Genomic DNA, 23,189 nt, shown 5'->3' with positions numbered 1-23,189 from the left:
TGATGGTACTGTAATGGCAGCATTTCATACAATTATACCCATTATTATGGCAAGCCAAAGTGGACAAAAATAGATGTTTTCTAATATTAATTTTTTTTTTTTATATTACAAATTCATTTTTTAATATTAGAAATTCGATTACTAATATCACAAAACTGCCTTTTAATATTAAAAAATCATTTTAGATTTTAAAAATTCAATTGAATTTCTAATATATAAAAAAACAGTTAAAAAAAAATACTGTGAAAGTACTAAGGCCAAACAATGAAATTTGGTTCCCATCGAAAAAGAGATTTCAGTTGATGGGTATACTGAAAACTTCAAAACCACAAATTAAAGAATCCACCAATTGAAGAATCCACAAACTCGTGTTATTTCCCTAATCCACTTTGAATTTTTTACATTAGAAAAGGATTTTATAATATGAAAAAAACATTTTCATATTACAAAGCCATTTTCCAATATTACAAAATCAATTTCCAATGTATGAAATGCATTTCCTAATATTAAACAATAGCTTTATTTTGTAATATTTGAAAATCATTTTCTAATGTACACAAATTTTTGTAAATATCAAAAAATGATTTTTTTAATATTAAAAACCTATTTATGTTTTTTATATTAAAATATGTGACTGATTTTGCAATATTGCAGAGTGATTTTTTAATAGTAGAAATTCATCAGATTTTTAAACTAGTGTACAATTAAAATAGTGCCATGACATTATTTCATGGAGGATCATTTGTTAATGTAATATTTTTAATAAATGACTATGACCATGTGTGTTACTGCTGTAATTCTAATTATAAGATTCTTCATGCTTATAGCTGATTTTGATTGGTTTAGAACATCATACTTGCATGAACTTCTTCAGATCGTTCATACATGCATGAACACCAGTCAGATTGAAACTAATATGGCCACCCTGTAGTATTGAAATGATGCCTGTTAAAAAAAAAATTAAAAAGCCTGACTCAGACTGAACATGTGAACAATCACTCCCAAACATTACATAAAAGCCTTTGGCCGTTCAGTGAGTTTGGGAGCTCTGAGATCTGTTCGTACATGCCTGAACAACTATAATGACTAACATATTCTTTTATAATTTCTGCATAGTTTCATGTCTTAAAACAAGACATGATAACATGACATGTTAGAACATAATGCATTTCTATTTGTTGTACCTGCTTCAAAAACAGTTGTTTTCTGGTCATCAGCAGGTTGATGGTTGGCACATGGTCCTGTCTGATCAACTGGCTCTGACCGTATTACATCAACTCTAATATCTTCCCACATCTCAGGCATCTATAATACAGGATAACAACCCTAACTTCTAGTAATAATACTTAAATACACTAATTTCTTTGCTATGTTATAGTACAACTTACATATCAAGAATCAACTTGTGTACAATTTGTTTTGTTCAAAACATATAATCAGTTATACATTAGTATTGTCAAATAAAATGATTATATCTTAAAGTGCAAATCACTAAAAAAAAATGTCACACATATACAAAGAGAACATTAACATACTCATAATACGATGAAAACAACATGAAAAACATTTTAAAACAACTTAAACAAAAATTTTTGAAAAAAAGTTTTGAACATAAGTTTATATTACAATTCCTGTCTATTAGCTTTATGGAAATATTCAAAAATTGTCAAGGAAATACTGTTGTTGAATTTCCATCCAAACCTGAACCTGTATAGCAAGAAACTAAAATCCCTTGTTTCCAACAATAAATAGATCCATAACATGCATACAAACACAATTATTGGAAAAAGTATAAAATAATCAAATACAACTTACCCATCCTTTAAGAAGCATTAATATGTAATGAAATAAGAAAAATTCTCAAACCTTGTTTAACATTCTTAATTTGCTCTCCCAGTTTTCAGCTTTTGATTATTCCATCAGAAATATAAAGAGAAAGGGGATTTGAAGTAATTCATTTGATGATAATGGTTATAAGAGCTAACTCCCTAGATATTCTGGTAGTATTTTGGATCATTATATAAAGTGCGTGATAAGAAGTCAACAGAGACAAATTATGCAAGCAACATGATTCTAAAACTTAACATACAGACAACTTACTTTCAAAGGGTTAGGTTTCGAGAAAAAAAAAAAACATGATACACAATTTTTCATTTGATTTAAGCTCTTTGCAGAATTGTCTTTATGGTCCAAATCCCATTAAATTCTTTCAATAACTTCCTGATGAAATAGCCTATACCATTGTTTTTTTGTTCACAGTGACTTTTCTCTTTTATGTATTTTGTAACTGCAAACTGTAAATGTAAGCTATATTGAATGGAGTTAAGTACATTCACAGCTAGAGAACATTTTCTTCTTAGTTTACTTTGAAAAAAAAAAAAAAAAAAAAAAAAAAAAAAACTGTAAAATTTCTTGAAATGAAACATTGCATATGCTTACCCTTGGGTCATATCTAATGACAATATCATAATACATTGGGAAAACAAGATCATTGACTGTAAATTCTAAAATATCTCCCTCCATAATCTGCATAAAACCATCACCAGTCCAGCTCCAGTACTCTGGTCTAGGCTCTCGGATGTAAGGGCGTGTATTCTATATCAAAAAGAAAATTAATTTAAATTTGCAATGATATAAAGCAACTAGAGGCTCAAGAGAGCCCGAATCGCTCACCTGGTTAACCATATGCTTATTTGCAAAACTTGAGGAATGAGACAGGCTAAGTTAAAATCAACTAAAGTGTCAAATGCAAGAAATGCTTTTCATAGCATTTTCATGACCTGAACCAGAATTTTGCTAACGGCAACAATTTTGATTTTTTTTCAAAAGCCTGTCTTATGACCACTAAGTTCCATTTTTAGTATAGGCAGCCATATCTATTCACAGATAAAAAATCAAAAAATCACAACAGTCATTTTGAGCACAATACACTAAAGAACTATTATGCTTATTTTCATTCAATGATCTTAAATGGTTTCGAGAAGATTTTTCAAAGTTGTACATGTGAAAAAAAAAACAAAAAAACTGTTTCAGGGGTCATAACTCCTACATTAGTCAATGAATGGTTTTGAAAATTTCAGCATAGGTCCTTCTCATGATGCTTAACAATTTAACCCATGCCAGATATTTGCTAAAGGCAACAGTTTTTGAGTTATTTGCGAAAAACTGCCATCTGACTCATATGCTCTATTTTTAGTAATGGTGGCCATGTTTTTTCATGAATCAACAATCCCAACTGCCAATTTGTGTTGGATACCCTAAGGAACATATATGTCAACTTTCATAGAATTCTGTGCAATGGATTTTGAGAAGAAGATTTTCAAAGTTGCACATGCAAAAAATGCATAAAAAACTCTTTCAGGGGCCGTAACTCCTACATCAGTTGACCAATTGTTTTGAAAATTTTGGCATAGGTCCATCTCTTGATGCTAAACAATATTACCCAAGCCAAAAATTTGCTAAAGGCAATGGTTTTGAGTTATTTGCAAAAAACTGCAATATGTCCCTTATGTTCTATTTTTAGTAACAGTGGCCATGTTTATTCATGGATCAAAAATCCCAACAGTCAATTTGTGCAGAACACCCTCAGGAACAATCATGCCAAAATTAAAACCTGTCAGTCCAGTAGTTTCAGAGGAGAAGATTTTTTAAAATTTGTCCAAGACGACAACGATGACTTGCCAGGTAAAGCTTGATGCTTACCTTGTAGTTACCATAGATTGTTTAAAACCTTCAGAATTGCTACAAGGTAATGAAAACTATAGGTTGAACTGTAGTATTTCAATTTTTTTCTTTATCTATAGATAGATATTAACAATGACTCACTCCAATTCCTAATGCTACTTCTGCCTCATAAAGGAAGTGATCCAATTTTCCAAAGAAAAATCCTGGTCTTGGCTCATCACACTTTCTTCCCATGATGTTGGGTTTACAGTCACATTGCCCATTGCCAATATCACATTCTTCTGATGTAGCTCCACCAACATCACAGTCACAGGGTCGACATCCACTATCAGCTTTACTTAAACCCCAATATCCTGGCTAAAAAACATATCTATATATTATCAGGGATTCTGAGCGCATGGATTACAAAGACATCAGAGTATCACATCACCACAGCCCACAGTGAGTTGGGGTAATGTTGAGGAAGAAATTAATTTTCTTTTCAAATGCATATCACCTAAATAATCTATTTAAGATTAACACCAGAAGAATATGTCTTTCTTTAATGGTCTCCATAACATTCCATAAAATACTTTAAAATATACTGTTATAGCATTCACTTTTTAAAGGGCAATTCACAACAAAGACTTTTTTTGGCCCAATGCAGAATAAAAAAAAAAGTTTTAATATTTCTTGGAAAGACTGGAATGTCAACTTTCATAAAACAACAAAATTATTTCATTCTGATGCAGTTTGTGACATACAAATGACTTCATACATAACATTGTCATTTTTGTGAATTTAAGAGTTCGGAGGTAAACATAACTATATGTAAATATAATATTTTAAATGAACAAACAACAGTTAATTTCTCCATACAATGATTAATATTAATAAAACAAGTAACCCCTCTCATGTAGACAACATTAGAGTAATTTCAAATATTAATATTAATTAACACAAGTAACCCCTCTCATGTAGACAACATCAGATAAATTTCAAAGAAAACAAATGAAAAACATGTAATTTATGTTTATATAAGCTTAAGATTATTGAAAATGAGTTCTTATAAAAAAAGAAGTCTATCTGATTGACTAAGGTGAGTCTGTATGTTTGTTAGTATCAATCGCATCTAAATATCCAAATGAAGATAACCAAATAATGACAAAAGTTCAGATAAAACGAATGTTAGGGGAATTTATGTTAGTGGAAAAATATATTTTATTGGAGATAAGGTTTAACAATAAAGAGGGTTATCAAAATGTGACCTTTGAAAGAATTGTCAAATGTTTTCACCCCTTCATGTACACTGCTTTACTTTAATTGACCAACATTTTTAAGTTTTCTTCAAGTTTTCAGATAAAATTTGATGGTCAAACTATTTACCACATGTTATACACAAATTCAAAGAAATGTGTTGAAATTACTTTTTCTCTTAATTTCCATGTTAATTAAAAATTCATTTTTTTCTAGTACATTGTATGACTAATACAATGTAGTAAGTACCAACCAAAAAACTATGAAAAATATTTTGAGACAGAAAAAGAATTATGCTTTAAATTTTAGCATGATCCACATAAAAAAAAACACATCAATTTATAAAAGGGTACAATGCAAATTCTTTGGAGTTTTTTTTCCTTAATTATAATATAATTTACCAACAAATGTGCAAACAATATATATGCTAAGACAATGAAGACAATTTTCTAAAGATTCAATGTTAATCAAGATTAGACAAGGGCATGTTTTCAAATTCTTAGTGGTGCAAAATATAGGATTTATCATAAATATCTTTTAAGAAACTGCAATAGTTGTTTGGTAAATAATAATAAAAATCAAACTTGCTTGTTACATTTCAGTTTTACAAAATTCTTTGGGCAGCAAACACCCTTTATTGAAAATCATCGTTTGTATTCATAAAGATTCATTATATGTTAAAAAGTTGATTTAATATTTTCATCTTGAAACAAATGATATATTTGCCAAATAATGCTAAACTGCTATTAATCAATCAATATATTTGTGATATACTTACATAACATTCATCACATCTTCTTCCTGTTACAAATCTCTTGCAGAAGCAGGATCCATCAAGTTTATCACAGCCTGCATTGTCTATTGTTCCAAGCAAATTACAATCACATACTGAAAAAAATATATTCAAGCAGAAAATTTATCAACACAAGCCTACAAAAAAAGTTCTGAAGTTATATCCTTGTAATGTAAAAATGGTTCAATTATCTTGGTGACTCATATGAGTCAGGTGTAACTTAAATGTAGATAAAGCCTGATAAAAGCTATGGCACTTTAAAAGTGTGAAATGTAGTATAGGTCTTAATGTCCAGAAAAACTAGTTTGTTTTCTTGATTATCTAATTGTGAAACATCTCACAATCCTAAATAATCATATGAATAATGGTTAAATTGTGTTTGTATTTAAACTTTGTTTCCTACTAGCCAGAAGCATGAGGTGACCAGTCTAGTCATCAAAATTTTCGAATTCCCCATAACCAGTTTAGTCATTTTCATGCATATGCACAGGAGATATTCGTTCCTTTTCAGGCAATTGAAACAAGACTGTCAGTGAAGACTAAGGTTAAATTTGTATAGATAATAGTAATATAAAGACTTTGACCTTTGTAACTGATTTTCTACATAAGAAATGAAATCAACTTTGTTATTAATCAAAACCTACTTTGACATCCATCTGGATTATCTTCATTTAGATTCCAATAACCATCCACACAGGTATCACAACGACTTCCTTCAACATTGTTTTTACAGTGACACTTTCCTGCCTCTAAATTGAAGTAGGGGTCAGTATGATCATCACACCTGCCATCTCTCTCTGAACCAGCTGGATCACAATCACAGGCTAAAAGTAAAACCATCATATCAGCTCTGTCTCCTCAATCAAGCACATTTATAACCACATTATTTTCTGTTTTTTTTTAATGTGTTCATCACTATTGTAACAGTAAGAAGTAAGAAACCTGCTCAATAATGAGGTTGCTCAAAAACAAAAACGATTAAGTACTTAGTAGAAAAATGTAATATTTTTATGATAAAATCATGTAGTCCAGAATGACTTTAGAGTGTTGTTTTTGTGACTGCAAGATCATGAATTTGGAATCCTGGATGTAACCAGGTAAATGTTCACAAAGGGAAGACAAGTGTTCAAGGCCAACTTCAAGTTTTCCTCTTCCCTTATTCCATTGGAATCAGTTGAATTTTAATATCAAAACCATGACTTTATTAATGCCCTCTATGCAGACATGTTTGGAGCTAAGGTTATAATAAAGGTAAACAAGTAGAACAATCTATAATAACTTACCCCGACAGATGTTGGGATCCCTAATATCTCTATTGGGATCTTGGTAGAAATATTCTTTACATTCCTGACAGTTTCTGCCTGTTGTATTGTGTTGACAGTCATCACACACACCACCACTTATTTTACCAGAGGCCACATATACAGCAGGATCAAAGTGACATTTTTCTGTATGGCTATTACAATTACATTCTGGAAATAGGATTTTATATTTCTGCCATATGAAACCAAATCACCTTTCTAACTTTCACTTATTATATAACTTTACTAAAAACTAATCAAAACTGTGATGAAAAAGGTACAGATAAACAAACAAAAAATAAACTGATTAATGGACAGATGGATGCACAGACACCATGACAATTAATTGCTCTCTGTCTCAAAGAAGAGGATGTAATTCAAGAATCTAAGTAAGCTTGATAATATACCCCATGCGCCATCATATTTGGCACTCACTCCAATACCATGATTACAGAGGAAAAAAATTTCTGGGAAAGTTGATCCCATCCAAGCATTGTGATTACATACATTTCATCCAAGTTTGATGGAAATTCAACAAAAAATTAAGACTGTATCTACGGGATGACATTAAGTTTTACCTAAGTCTCCCTCTCCAAAAGGGAGGTTCCTCTGTTCAACTTTTGGTGAAAACATCCAATTCAGGCTTTTATGATCACAAAAAAAATACCCATGTTAGAAAGAAATCCAACAAAAAAACTACAAATACCGTTTGTAAATTCACCTAGTTTATCTCTTTTCAGGCAACAGACAACTATTTTCCTCTTTCAAGCCCATCTACTAAAGAAACCTAACTTTCAACAAAATTTTAACAAATATATACTGAAACCAATCTCATTTAAAATGTCATGTGACCAGAAATTAATACTCTCTTGTAATACTATTGGGATAAGTTTTCAAATAAAATTTTATGAGATACCGGTAATGATAATGGTTTCAATCTTCAAAACAGATTGAAAGATCTGTTTCTAAGAATTGTCTAAATTTAATTCTTACTCTGACATGTATTAGGTTGATTCTGTTGAGCAGGTTTCCAAGGAAGGTCATTGTAAAAGTCCAAACATCTCTCACAGTTATCACCTTGTGTATTGTGGGTACACACACATTTACCATGTACCTAAAATATAAAATATTCTTATTAAAGTCAGAGCAATCATTTCATCATTATGGAATAATTAGATTATAAAGAACAACATTAAATTTTTTTAAAACATTTGATCAAGTCATGAATATTCATACTAACTATTAATGCATATTGTAAATTATTTAGAAGAACAAACTTGCTTACAATGAAATTGCAGATAAAAGGATTCCATTAATCTTTTTAAGCTTAAATGGCCTCTGATGGCCATCTTGTTTAATTAAGCAAAAACAAATTGGACCAATTGTAAAGGATCTTGCATACTGTGAAAGTACTTTTATTCGTGGGTACCAATTTTTGTGGTTAAGGGAAAAATTATCAGTTAATAGATTCTTGAATTTGTGGATTTGACAACTCTACCACACAAACAAATCGGAAATTTCCTTTCTGTTGAGAAACCAAATTTTGTGGTCTATCAAGCCCACAAAAAACATGAAAATTTGTACCCCACAAACAATAATACTTCACAGTGCATTATTTCTGCCAAGTTTGGTTAAAACTGGTCAAGCCTTTTTATGTACTTGAGCAAAATATGAAAAACTGATGGACTATGGAGGCAAAGTGATGGCATAAGCTAACTGGGTTTTTTGGTCAAGGTGAGCTATTTAATATCAATTAACTAATACTTAAGCCATCACACAAAAACTACAGATTACGACAATACAGATGACAAAATGGACAATGACAGTGCCATTTCATTATATAAATATAAATGCAAATTTTTTGCCGTTGTGTACAAAAAATAAAAAATAAAAAACCAAGTGTAGTGTGTACAAATTCCTGAGTAGTATTCCAGGAGTTTCATCCACAAAGTGTTCCTAAAGTGTAGTACAAATTCAACTAAGCTCTCACTTATTTCTAGTGATATCTAACAAAAATGTATAATGCCACCTAGTGGATAGAACTACTCGGAATGGCTTAAGACTACAATGCCGGCAAATTTTTCAAGAAGTTCTCCTTTCTACATCCTAGGTTATTTTTTAGTGTAATGGAAATGGCCTAGTAGTTTGGATGGGCGGCGCAATATGAAACTACATATAGTGACTAACAATCCAACAAAATTTAAAGAAAGTCTGTTAGCAGTTTTCAAGAATACAAATTCAACAGAGTCCCATAACTCCTGTAAAATTTGTCTATTCAAAATGGCAGCGCAATATGATCTGCTGATATGGCATATGGCGACAATCATTCAAAATTTGAACAAAATCCATTGAGCAGTTTCAGAGTTGTGTCCTCAACATAATGTGTGACAGAGGGATACATGCCTGGACACCAGTATTTCTATGTCCCTCTCAGCAGTGTGGCAGATGACACCATTATTCAACTTTGCATTTGAAAATAGCCACATGCATCTGGCCAATGTTGAGTAACCTTTGACAACAGTCACTTTTGGTTTGCTCACTATAATTATTTTCGTCTAATTGACACTTCCTTTGAATCTATTTGAGGGATGAGTTCCATGAGTTGGGCAGAACAATGTAAGCATGTAAAACATTAGGATGGATAATTTTCCTTTTGCTAGCATCTGACAATACAGATATTTCTGAATGCCTTCAAGGGCCAGGATTGTACTAGTGACAATAGATTTTTCAAAATACCTTCAAGGGCCAGAACTGTACTGCACCTACCATATTTCCTACATTTTCTCTGCCTTCATATTTATCAATTGGTACACACTGAGACGCATGACCATAACAACTGCAGCTACCACGAACTATCATTTCATACATGGCATAGTAGTATTTCTCTTTAATTTCAGGTCTGTTGTCAACTAAAGTATCACCTGGAAATATATATATGCATAATTTAATTGATCAACATAAAAATTATTCATAAAAATTATTTATGCTTTTTAAATTGAGTTTCATTTCACATAAAAGAAGACAAATGAACAATTAGAACATCTACTTAACAGCAGTCGAAGAAAATTCAGATCCTTTCTTTAATTGAAAAAATAAACGGCATGAAGCTGCATATGACTGCCGAGTTCAAATCCTGAACATTTGCAAGTATGTGCACACAATTAAAGAGTAATCTAGCTAATAAAGATGAATGGCCTTTGGTCCAGGTGAGCTAAAAATTGAGGGTCACTGGGCAAATGAAAAGCTTTGAAATAGATAGTCAGTCTGAAAATCTGACTAAAATGACTGAACATAAGCGGCAAACATCCTTAATACCTAAATGATTCATCATAACCTCAAAATCAATTGGCAATCTGTAGTACATTTTCAGAGATCCACTGCCTTTTATTCAAGTCACCATACATACATCAGAAAAATGCTTGTTTCTGGCCCCTTATTTCTAATATGGGTCAAGTCATAACCCCAAAAATTTACCCAGCATACATTTGGTTGAATGACACACTGTTGTACAATTTCAGAGATTATCCATTTACTTATAGTCAACTAATTATCTGGAATATTGTAAAATGCTGACTTCTGGCAGGTTCAAGTCTCAAAATATACCCAGTTAGACACTGATGGTAAAGGTATTGAATATAGTGGAACAACATCATAAGTATCCATATGCTTTTACAGGAGTTATATAGTTAATTTATTTTCCCTATTGGCCACTTTTGCCATTGTATTAAAAGTCTTTTCTCATGTAACAACTCAGTTACAATTAACAAGAGGCTCCAAGGAGCCTGAATGGCTCACCAATTTTAATTTTTACACTTCAAGGGCAATAACTCTAACAAGAAGTCGTCCCAAAACTTAGATGTCCTATCTAACTATGGAGGCCTAATTTCATCAAATATAATTTATTTAAGAAAGAAATCTTGGAAATTCCATTTTATCATTGTTTTACCACATGCTGACCATTTATGCTCCATTAGTTTACCCTGAGCGATAGCAGGGAATGAAAACAGTTGATACACATGCTACATGTGTTTGTTAACACGACTGAGGTGGACAGTAATTTACAAACACACAAGCCACACCCAATAAGTCACATGATGCTCATATGGCCATCGAAAATTGACCACAGTTGTGGTCTCAAAGCCTGTTAAGGACATCATATTAGAATTTTTCATCTATCATAGTTTCCAAGAAATCAGCCAAAAATTGCCATTTTTCGCCTTTCAAAGGCAATAACAATATGTGACATACTATCCAAAAATTCACATCCCAAGTCAAAAAACAAAACAAGAGGCTCCCAGGAACCTGAATCACTCACCTGATTAAATTTTTGCTTTCAAGGGCAGTAACTCTGACAAGAAGTTGTCCGACAATTTTGACTCCAAGAAGACTTTGGTAGGACTTATCAAGAGAATAATTTCATTAATCAAGTTTCATTCTATCTATTATAGTTTTCAAGATATTGACTGAAAACTCCAAAAAACGTAATTTTTTTGCCTTTCAAGGGCAATAACTCTGACCAATTCTCATTTCAGCAATTGAAAGTTTCATTCTATCTATCATAGTTTTCCAGATATAGGCTGAAAACTGTAAAAAAAAAAAAAAAAAAGGCATTTTTCACCTCTCAAGGGCAATTACCCTTACATAGAGTCGTCTGACAACTTTGCTCTCTAAGAGGCATATGTAGGCCTTATAATAAGGACATTTCAGCAACTGAAAGATATTGACCAAACCTAACAGTTTTGGAGATATATGCAAAAGACAGAAAAAATGTCCAAAAAGGGTAATGACTCCAACATGGATCAACAGATTTTCACCAAAATTTGACCACAGATAGATCTCATCATGCTGAATACTTTTATCCATGTCAGAATTTAGCTAAATCTAATGGTTTTGGAGATATATGCAAAAATCTGCTGTCTGACCCATATGTTCTATTTTTAGTAACAGCAGCCATGTTTTTTAAATCCAAATGGTCAGTATTTTGTGCAGGATACTCTAAGAAACAATAATTATAAATTTCATGCAAATCTATTCAGTAGTTTCAGAGGAGAAGATGTTTGAAGAAATTGTTAATGAGGACGACGACGGACGCCAAGTGATGGCAATAGCTCACTTGGCCTATGGCCAGGTGAGCTAAAAAAAAAATATGGCCCAGATGTTGTTTAAGAAGAACGAGCATGAGACGAAAAATTTCCAATTAAAACAAGAAGTCCCCTTCTTTGAAGAGATAATACATGTACAACAGGTGACTACATTTATCTTTTAACACACTGTCTTATCAGTACACCACAAACTTTAATTGTTTACCTAAAGTATGTAATTCAGTAAAGTTAACCCTAAGATTTGTCAGCTTTAATAAATCTTGTACATTCTGTGCATAGGGGTCCTCTATTGGGATAAATGGTGGAAGAACCCTGAAAATTACCTGAAAATACACATAAAAGTACAAATAAATGGTGAATCATATAAATTAAATGATTACCAATATGTAAGCGAATGCATGTTAACACACGAGGATGTCTGAAATACTCATGACCAATAATATAAGGGCTATTGCATTTATTTTGGTGGATATAATCCCTAACATAGTATAATATTGCACTCTCGAGATTGTGCAATATACTATCTGCTCAAGACAATATTCACCAATAACTTGAGGCTCAAAAGAGCCTGAATTGCTCACCTGGTTAACCATTTGCTTATTTGAAAAACTTGAGGAATGAGACAGGCTAAGTTAAATCAACTAAATTGTCAAATGCAGGAAATGCTTTTAATAGCATTTTCATGACCTGAACCAGAATTTCGCTGAAGGCAACAATTTTTGAATTATTTTCAAAAACCTGTCTTACGACCCCTAAGTTCCATTTTTCGTATAAGCAGCCATATCTATTCACAGATTTAAAATCACAAGTCATCTTGAGCAAAATATGCTAAAGAACTGTTATGCTTATTTTCATTCAATGATCTTAAATGGTCTTAGAGAAGAAGTTCTACATGTGAAAAAAAGGAAAAAAAAAAAAAACTGTTTCAGGAGCCCTTTAACTCCTACATCAGTCAATGAATGGTCCTTCTCATGATGCTTAACAATTTTACCCTTGCCAGAAATTTGCTGAAGGCAACGGTTTTTGAGTTATTTGCAAAAAACTGCCATCTGACCCCTATGTTCTATTCTTAGTAATGGTGGTCATGTTTTCTCATGGATCAAAAATCCCAACAGTCATTTTGTCCAGAACACCCTAGGGAAGAATTATGCCATGTTTAAAACCTGTCAGTCTAGTTGTTTCAGAGGAGATGATTTTTAAAAATTTGTTTACAATGACGATGACGACGGATGCCAAGTGATGGCATAAGCTCACTTTGGCCAGGTCAGCTAAAAAAGCAATAATCCTATATTCTTAAAGCAACCAAGTTTATTTTACACAAGTAACAACTAGCATAAAGTAAAATTCAGAAGACTATATATTATTTGTAGCCAGACATGTGGTTGATTACATTGGAATGTAATTGATTAAATGATAATGATCACATTTTTGCAATATTATTTATTAAATTACAAATATTTTTATCATATAATAATGATCACTTTGGATTACTTTTGATTACTTTTTCTCAAAAATAGTAACTGATACCACAAATTCAACCTTCATCAGTATATGTTTAATGAAACATTCTATAGATATAAGAGCACTTTTCAGGGTTCTCTATAAGTGCCAGCGACCAGCGATTTTGTTGCTAAAAAAAAATTAAATTGAAAAAAAAAATGTTTGGTTATTTCACGTTTCAAACATAAAAAATTCTGTCAGAAACCGTCGATCATGGTGTTTATTGTAATGCAGATTAGTTTCCTTGATAACTTAATTTTGTTTTGTCGTGATCAGCAGTACAAATAAACAAACTTTAATCTTGGTTAATTGGCCACTTTTGTAATGGATGTAATCCTTTTTTTTTCAAACACAGTACTGATTCCGCATCACGAATTCTGTATGTGGGAAGTTTTAGAATCAATTCAGTGTTCGGTTCGGCCTGAGGGTCCTCAATGGTACCATCTATTTTAAAACTTATTGAGAACCCTGACTTTTGAGGTAGATAATAAAGCATGTTTTCAACACATATGTGCAAGTACAACAAAACGATGTTTGCAATGAATATAATGTTTGGATTTGTTTTTTTTTTTATTGCCTGATATGATATAATAAAGTTAACTTGTCCTTGGACAAGAACTCACTCATATTGCACTTGATTAATTTCAACTTGATTAACAGTGAAAACATTAAATTGCATTTGTTTATAAAATTATTGATGAAAATGAACCCCCAGGCTAAGATATAAATTTAACCAGCATTTGTTTGTTTAGTACAGTAAGTAGTAATTATTTTATCATAGTGACCTGTGTTAACATATATGATAACTATGTTACATCGAATAAGTATAATGTATCAAACACCCGGCCCTCACCTTATACATGTATTTAAATCATTTTATATAGAAACAATAAGATACTCAACAGAACATTTTTAACGTAATGACTAAAAAGACAAAAAGGAATATGAAAATAGAAGTATCGAAAAAATATTATCAGTTGATCAATTACTTGTATTTGTGAGAACGTCTTAAATTGGAAGCTCAGACAATAAACTTTGCTAACTTCCTTGCATGCTCAAACATTAAAATATTCATCTTAGCAATAGTGTTCATGAATGTATATTCATTAAACATAAAAATATCATGAAATGTGTCATATCGAATGTTATTATCACATTCCAATAGAAAATGGGTCTTTGACTCCTAGGTCTGTTGGTTACACAGTCTATACAGCCTATCCTCGACCTGTTCGCCAAAATAACATCCTGTCTCAATGCGCAGTGGTAAAATACCAAAACGAAATTGTGATAAATGAGATCACTCTGATTTGTTCAAGTTCAATGTCACATAACTCAGTAGTTTGATTTTGGTTTTCAAAATTCTGTAAGTCCTCAGTTAAGAAACATTCTGTAAAGAATCTAACCATATTACGGAGTACATTTCAAGTAATTTCTGTTCTACAGTTTTTAAATCTATTGTCGACTCTGAGATGAAAAAATTGTCCATATCAAGCTGTTGGAGTATATATTTCATGTCACTACACCAGTTGTTCGTACACTTTAGGTAGTCCAGTTCAAACAGCATTCTTGGGATTCAATCACCATCAAACGACAGTACTCTGTTCCAGAATCTCACCATATTTATCCACCAACGGTATTGGCTTGGTAACCAGCTGACATCTCCTTGTAGTGCAAAAATAGGAGAAAAACAATGGATTCCAAGGATAGTGGAAGAAATTAGCAGTAGACCTACGGACTGAGCCTACGTAAAACCAAACAGGTCTATGATGAAATTGGCTCAAGTTGCTTTAAAATGTACAGTGACATCTATGTAAAATTATGATGGGTCTATGTTGATAAAAAATTCAGTTTCTAACACTGCAAGGAAGTAGCCGAGTCTGCGATTTTGAATATATTGTCAAATGAGTTAAATTTCCTGAAGCCCCATACTGCTGATGAATAATCTAAAACCTATACAACACATGATGCGAGAAGTTTCTCATATGACTGAAATCAAAAGTCTTTGAAATTATGTATAGTAGATACAATGTATTATGCATCCAAGTGCTTGTCCTCCAGCTTTGGCAAAGTTTTCAGCATTGGTAGTGAAATTACTGCTGTAAGTAAATACTACACCAAAGTATTTATAGCTGTCAATAATTTTGATTATAGTGGCTCCCATGTTCCCTCTTGTATTTCTGAAGTGGATGCATTTTGATGTGACAGTATTCATTAAAACATGCCATCATTTACACCATGTGTGTTATGTGACTAGCATACACTAGATTTTCAGGCGAATTTGCAAGTAAAACTATGTCATCAGCATATGTAAGAGTGGATAATTTCTTTCTGCCTAAATCTAGTCCTATGTTGAGGATATTTATATCGGACACAAAATCATTAATAAAGATGGAAAATAGCATAGGAGACAGATTATCACCCTATTTGACTCCCGTTTTGCAACTAAACCATGATGTCAATTTTTCGTTGAGCATGACACAGGATTCTGAGCTTTGGTACACACATTTAATAGAGTTGTATAGTTACCCATTCACATTATTAAGTAGCCATTTGTAAAGCATCATATCTCTATCTATGAAATCAAAGTACATGTAACTGAAATGGCTTTGAAGTCACACCTATGTTCAAAACTTGATTGACAGTGTATGTATGTAGGGTTGTAGCCCAAAATGCCTAATCCCAGAATGTCTAAAGGTAAATTTTACATATTTAACCTGATTTAATATAAATCATATATTGAGGGTAATTCCCAAAATGTCTAAAGGTAAATTTTTAACCTGATTTAGTATAAATCACATAGAATTTATCACTTTAATTGTGAAAGACTATGTTTTACAACAATCTTTTCCCATGTGTTTTATTCTTTTGCTGAATTCAACACTTTAATATTTGTTTGCACACCAATATTCCTTTGTCCATGTTGTCAGACATACTTAATTATTAAACAACAAAATATGTCAATTCAGAAGACCAACTTGAAAACCTTATAAAAACAAACAAATTGTAAGGGGTGTTGGGCAAAAATGATAAAAATATAAATAAAAATTCATAGTTTCAATAAATATTACATTTCGTTCCTTTTATTACTAATTCTTCCTTTTTAGACATTTTGGGAATAACACTATTTTTTTTCATTAGACATTCTGGGCACAATTTCATTAGCCATTCTGGGATTAGAAATTTTGGGAACATTCTGTAAGAAGTGTCAAGAAGTAAATGATTCAGATATGACATTTTTATTATAATTTTATATGCAGCAAGCATACATGTACGCTATCAAATAATGGTTGAATTAAAGGATTTTTAACATATTTAGAATTAACTTCAGGGTGGAACTTTACTGGATCATATTCAAAAAGAAAAGGTCCATATGGCCCCCTTTGGTTGATAGAAAAAACAGAGTACTACTTGATCTGATGCCAAAAGAATTTCATTTCTCCAAAAAAAAATAAAAATATTCAGAATGTAATCAAATAAAAGTAATCAGAAAGTACAAGTAATCATGATTACTGTCCAGTTTGGTCCTGTAATGAATTAAATCAAATTACAAGTAATCATACATGCAAACATGTAATTGATTACAGCTGATTACAGTTACAATCAACAATTTCCACATGTCTGTAGCTATCCTCAATGTCTACTAGAAAATGACTTATATGACCTGTAGACACATTTTATTACATATAGGGCTGTAAAACTCATTATCTTGAAGGGGTAAAGTCCTATTTATTCTCAGGTAAATTCAATTTTAACCCATAACAAATATTTTCCAAGTACTTATCTACTTGCGACTTTCAATGAACATTTGACCACACAATCGTAAGTACTATAATTTTGATGTGGTAAGAAGATGGAGTTTTCTATTGTGAGCTAGTCAGAGCAATTAATTAGAACCATTCAGAAAGCTTACATTGATGACATTATTGGCAAAGCACCAACTTATAGTGTAATGAAACTCACATACAGCATATATCATCACACAGATGGTAAACTAATGTGTCTAATCATCAACTTTTATTCGATGTTTAGCATACAGTATGTGAGAACTATTTCATGAGTACACAGATAATTTCATCATGCACACTACTGAAGCCCTTGAGCAAACAGGTGTACCAACATTAACAGTTGGAGTCATGCTTGAATACAATCACAATTCCATCAATAATTCTTTATGAATAGTTACATTCATAATAAAGATTCCCTAGATTTGAGTTCAGTTCAGAAACAACCCAAGAACTGTATCACTGTATTTTCAGAAGTTGCTAAATTCAGAATTTAAAGTTCAAGCCCTGTTAGTACCATGATACCATCACATAATTTTTGCAGTCATAAAAAAACAATAAAAGAATACTTTACCTCTCCTTGAGTGGAAGGAGCCACATCTGAATAAGTATCATCACATATAACATCTTCTAATGTTTTAGGGGGCCACTTTTTCACTCCAGGAAATGAAGTGTCACAATCTTCTGCGAAATACCTGTACACTCCCCAAGATCTACCACTGTCAAATGATCTTTCAATTAACATTGCTTTTGGTCTGAATGTTTTAAATGTCATGATTAAATGAGTAAAATGAAACTCTGCTTCTAAGTTTAATTGAAGAGAGACATGTTGTTTTCCTGCCTCTGCTTGCCACCACCTTCCGTACCTATTCCCATACGACCACACTATGTTGGTAATATTATGACTGTCCCTTGGATATCTAGCATCACACACAAAACACTTAGCATCCTCCTCTAAATGACTAACAATACAATATCTTTCTGGTTTGTTTAAACCACAAGTTGAAGTTGCAGATAAAGAATCATCACGACCTATCAACAAGTCCCCAGTGGCAGGGTAACAGCTACCTTGCTCACATCTTGGCTGCCTGATACTTTGAAGAATTATACCTGGAAGACAAATGAAAAAGCAAATCACATTTTAGGATTGATACATTGTTAGTAAAACTGAACCAGTAACTACACTTACAATGTAAAAAGGTAGAGGCTATAAAACAGTATAATAATCTTAAATATTAAAACTACATGCAGTTACTGGCTGTTTTGTTGCAGCTCCAAACTCTTGTGTTAAAAAAAAATCACTAGTAAACCAAAAATAAAGTTTCACAAAAATAAGGCATAAATAAACCCACTGGAACAGGAAGTTGACATCAAACAGCACCCAAAATTACTCATAAATTATGCCATATCTACAAAATGTATATTAAGCCACACCCCATCATACATGTACAGTACTAAAAATGTTTACAATGTATATTCCACTTACAAAATCTGAAATCAATCCTTTCATTAGGAAATGAGATAATTGAGACAAAATTTGTGGGGGACAGAATGAAGGACTAAGTGATTCAAATATACCACCCCTTATTGAGTGGGGGTACAACAATGTTCATGTATACCAGAAATTACATGTATAAATGACAGCTAAAAAAGTTTCATAGGGGTTGTACACGTATGTTTTATGTGTATTAACAGATGTCAAGATTTGTTTCCCATCACTGTGTCAAATGCCGATGTATAAGAAGGGTTGGTTAAAAATTCTATGAACTCATATGTAAATCAGAAGTAGTGTAGAACCTATAAATTCAATACACATCCAATATTTACCCTGTTGAATGGAAAACTGGTATATCTTTATGTTGGTTAACATTTACATTTAATATGTTGAATTGTTAACTTCAATCCTTTTAGGATTTTCAGTCTTCATAATTAACCTTCATCTAACTTGCCACCTTGCCAGCAGGCATAACAGGCAGTAAGTAAGTGACTGTAACTTACCATTTGCACAAATAAGTGAAAACACATGCACAATTTTTGTGAATTGTAATCATTTGTAGGTTGACCTTCTAGCCTAGAAATGCTGTAATGTACTGACAAAATAAAAAATTAAAAAAAAACAAGTGTTTTTGTACACTTGTCACTTACAAGTATATCATTTCAAATCTGTAAAAAACTAGAGGCTCTAAAGAGCCTGTATGGCTCACCTCGTTTGATAAACAACATTCTTTTTTGCACTCATAATTTCAGTCATTTATATTCACATATGATTCGCATAATTATATATATATTTATACTCCACGTGATGCTGCAGATCTGAGCCATGTTTACCACCATAGCGTCATAGTTCTAGCTTCATATGAGATAAAAATGTACTTCTTAAAATATCATACATGTGTGTTTCTTGCTTGTATGAGAACAGCCCCGATATCTATGAAAAATCATTGCCAGTTGTTTAATCTGGTTCCTAATCTGGTTCCCTGGTCAATATCATAAGCCCCTTAAAAATGGCTACAATATACCTCTTTTAAAAAATATCATACACTGTCATATGTATATTATGTGTGCTTTTTGCTTGTATGAGAACAGGAAGTTTACATTAAAAGATGAAAATTAATGATTAATGATTACATTGGAAGTAATCGGACCCATCTCTGATATATAACCATTGCCAGTTGTTAATCTGCTTCCAGGTAACTGAAAATATTCGGGTCATCACCGTTACGGAAGAGTATGCAATCATAACAAGGGAACCAAGATTTTAGCGGAAGTCACCCAATTTTATATCATATCACATTTGTGCCAATTCGGATGTTGAAAATAAGCCAATATCAGTGACGGAGAATATTTTGACGATCGGCAACTTTAAAGACTTCGATTTTAAAAAGCACCATGTTTTTACTAGGATAAAAATTCTTAATGTTCATACCTGAGGTTTTCATTAAATTCTTTCCAGTAGCTTCTGAGGAGAAAATTGTTTAAAGTAATAACATTAAAAATAGCAAAAAGATGTCAAAGAAGGACAATAAATCCAACATGGCTTAACAAATTGGCATGACAATTTGACCACTGCAAGATCTTATGCTTAACACTTTAACCTGTGTTAAAACATAATGGTTTAGGCGATATATGTGAAAAATTTATGTCTGCCCCCTTTTTTCAATTTTCAGTAACAGCAGTAGCGTGAGATATACATGTACATGTATCTAGAATACTTTCATTTAGACAAACAATGAAGTCACAACACCATGCATGTATTCATGTTAGCAAAATAACATGTAATTTATATCTCAATGCTTCATGGCAAAATATGACATACATGTGGATTCGATAACCTTGACAAAATCTTATTATATTGAGATACATGTAATAATTGCCAGCTTAGACACTGTAAAATCCTGAGGATTTATGATTACTAAAGTAGCAAATACAGATGCATTTGCATGGAAGAATGTTATGCAACTACACAAGATTCCATCAAAACAGTCAACAACATATCACTTATGGTTGGCTTAACTGAAACAAGATAACACTATCTTCAATATAGAGTTGCCAAGGTTTCTCAGATTTTCTAAAGCAAGCCACTTATTGATGGAAGATAAGAGTATACTTCTCAACAGGCAGTCTTTCATCCATTAGGACTAAAAAGTCTCTTAAAAAGTAGGGTTAAAGACTAATAAAATCCTTCACAAATCCAAGCAGGATACTTCAATGTCCTACTACTAACATAATGTATGTCTCAATCAGAATTTAGAATTACCACAAACTGTAAATAGGTTTCAGAGGCAGATTGACAAAGGAGTATGGCAGGTTATAGCCTTTTTTAAAATTAGATTTAATATGATTATTGCATGAAATCTAGTTTTTCTCTCTCACTAATTTCAGCATACTCAACTTGTATTAATTCAATTTTTTGGTGACCCTCTAGACTAAAATCCTGATCCTGTATTCTGTCAGAAAACGAAATATTCTTTCTTACAAATGCCAGTGTTAGACCGACTGAATGCATCTAATTCAATAATAAGAAAAACACTTCCACAGTGTCTGACTAGCTACCTGGAATAGCAGGTGCTGGTCAGGTAATGATGTTTTAATGGACTGGTAATTAAAAGCAGTTTTGCACTGGCTTATCTCTTAGACTGACATTGTTCTCCTAACCACACACAATGATGTGCCTTGTTAGGAAAGAGAGTGCAGATACAAGTACACAGCCACTTCCAGAAAATAAAGTTCTCAAGTGCAAATTTATTAAACATCTTGGTTTCTCATTTACTCACAATGTACGTATGTATATATTATGGTAAAAAATTGCTACTGACAGTACACTGAAAAGTTAAGAGTAGATGAGACAAAAAAGAGAGTTACAAATTGTATAACGTTCCACATCATACATGTACATGTCATATTTTCAGTGTCAAAACAGATTGCAACAAAAATGTACATTATTATTTTAAGGAGAATGTCAAAAACTCCACATAAAAATACATGTTTGTATGTACGACTTGATTTTGTTACAAAGGGTTGGTTGATATTTTCTGATGTCATTTCTTGTTTAAGATGGAAAAAAGAACAGATATGGTGAAATGCAACAAATGCACCAGTGTATAACCTAAATACAAAATAGTAAATACCTTCAGAAATCACCAAAAGTTCCTCTACAAGTATATAAGAAGTTCCTAGTAAAGGAAAAATCTTAAACATAGGATAATCAACATTAACCATTGGATCTAGTTTAAAATACTTATTAATCTTATAATAGATCACCATTTCTTTTATGCATTAGAAAAATTAATGTCATTTTATAAATTTTAACAGTCTATAAGTATATGTAATTTTTGCTTCCGATCTTCACTTAATATAACTTTTTGTAAAAAGCAACCATGTTTTTTTCTTGGATAATTTCTAAAGCTCACACCTAAGGAACAATCATATCAATTAAGTTCTGTGCAGTAGTTTCTGAGGATAAATAACATTAGAAATTAGAGGCTCTAGAGAGTCTGAACTGCTCACCTGGCGAACTTGAAAACATGTGATCATATCAAGAGATAATTAAAAGCCACCTTGTTTAATCGAGTGGAATCGAAATGTTTAAGCTGTCCCTTTTAATATTTCTTTAAAGTTTGGTCATTATTTGCATAGTAAAAGTAGATATATACCTTGGCCAAAATATTTCTCCCCAATGGGTGGCCAGAGCCACTCCCTGAGCCACTTGAGCAACACAAAAAGTGAATTGTTTGAAGAAAGCAGTGAGGAAATTAGCCCTGATCAATCAGGATGCCATTTTGTTTTATTAAATGGAATAAAAATTCTATCAGATGTTAAAGTTGACCCTTTTATTATTCCTGCCTAGTTTGGTCACTATTGGCCTTATAAAAGAAAAGATATAGGCAGGGTTTTAGCTAGGATTTTGAGGGCTTTAGTCACTTTTGCGTAGACAAACGACATACTATGGGCAGCAGAATTTTGTAAATAGTCAATAGTATCATAAACTAAAGACATAAACACTCCTAATATATTCATTTTAAGTTTACAGATACAGGCATAACAATAAATACAATAAATGTTACAACAAAATAACTATTATTTTCTTTACATCATGACAAAGCTTTGATGCATTCAGTCTAAAAATAGCTACTATTTGACAAAAGATACTATTATGGTATGACCTGACACTAAACTAATAAGAGAAAATCCTCCTGTCCTTTGCCATACGCCACACCTGAAAAGCCCTCTTCAACCTAAAACTCCTCTAATCAGAAGAATGGAGACAGATCTTTAGAAGAGAACTGATTGA

General features: G+C 32.1%; 1 protein-coding gene across 2 annotated transcripts in view; it reads right to left on the bottom strand.

Annotated features, from left to right (window-relative positions):
• LOC148628410 (laminin subunit beta-1-like) overlaps nucleotides 1–23,189 on the bottom strand; it is a 55,521-nt gene that overhangs the window by 24,240 nt on the left and 8,092 nt on the right. For both annotated transcript variants that reach the window (XM_088586985.1, XM_088586976.1), the window contains exons 3-12: nucleotides 17,973–18,508; nucleotides 12,322–12,439; nucleotides 9,781–9,935; nucleotides 8,008–8,128; nucleotides 6,997–7,185; nucleotides 6,358–6,537; nucleotides 5,699–5,808; nucleotides 3,826–4,041; nucleotides 2,440–2,595; nucleotides 1,185–1,305 (exon numbers count right to left, since the gene is read on the bottom strand). In XM_088586985.1, coding sequence (XP_088443111.1) covers nucleotides 1,185–1,305; nucleotides 2,440–2,595; nucleotides 3,826–4,041; nucleotides 5,699–5,808; nucleotides 6,358–6,537; nucleotides 6,997–7,185; nucleotides 8,008–8,128; nucleotides 9,781–9,935; nucleotides 12,322–12,439; nucleotides 17,973–18,508 — 1,902 coding nt within the window. The remainder of the gene's footprint in view (nucleotides 1–1,184; nucleotides 1,306–2,439; nucleotides 2,596–3,825; nucleotides 4,042–5,698; nucleotides 5,809–6,357; nucleotides 6,538–6,996; nucleotides 7,186–8,007; nucleotides 8,129–9,780; nucleotides 9,936–12,321; nucleotides 12,440–17,972; nucleotides 18,509–23,189) is intronic.

This window comes from Perna viridis, chromosome 1 (assembly GCF_037379345.1).
Source record: "Perna viridis isolate PV_CMFRI_1.1 ecotype Kerala chromosome 1, ASM3737934v1, whole genome shotgun sequence".
Classification (NCBI taxonomy): domain Eukaryota; kingdom Metazoa; phylum Mollusca; class Bivalvia; order Mytilida; family Mytilidae; genus Perna; species Perna viridis.
Note: the sequence above shows the minus strand (reverse complement) of the source record. Positions and strands in the feature narration are given on the sequence as shown.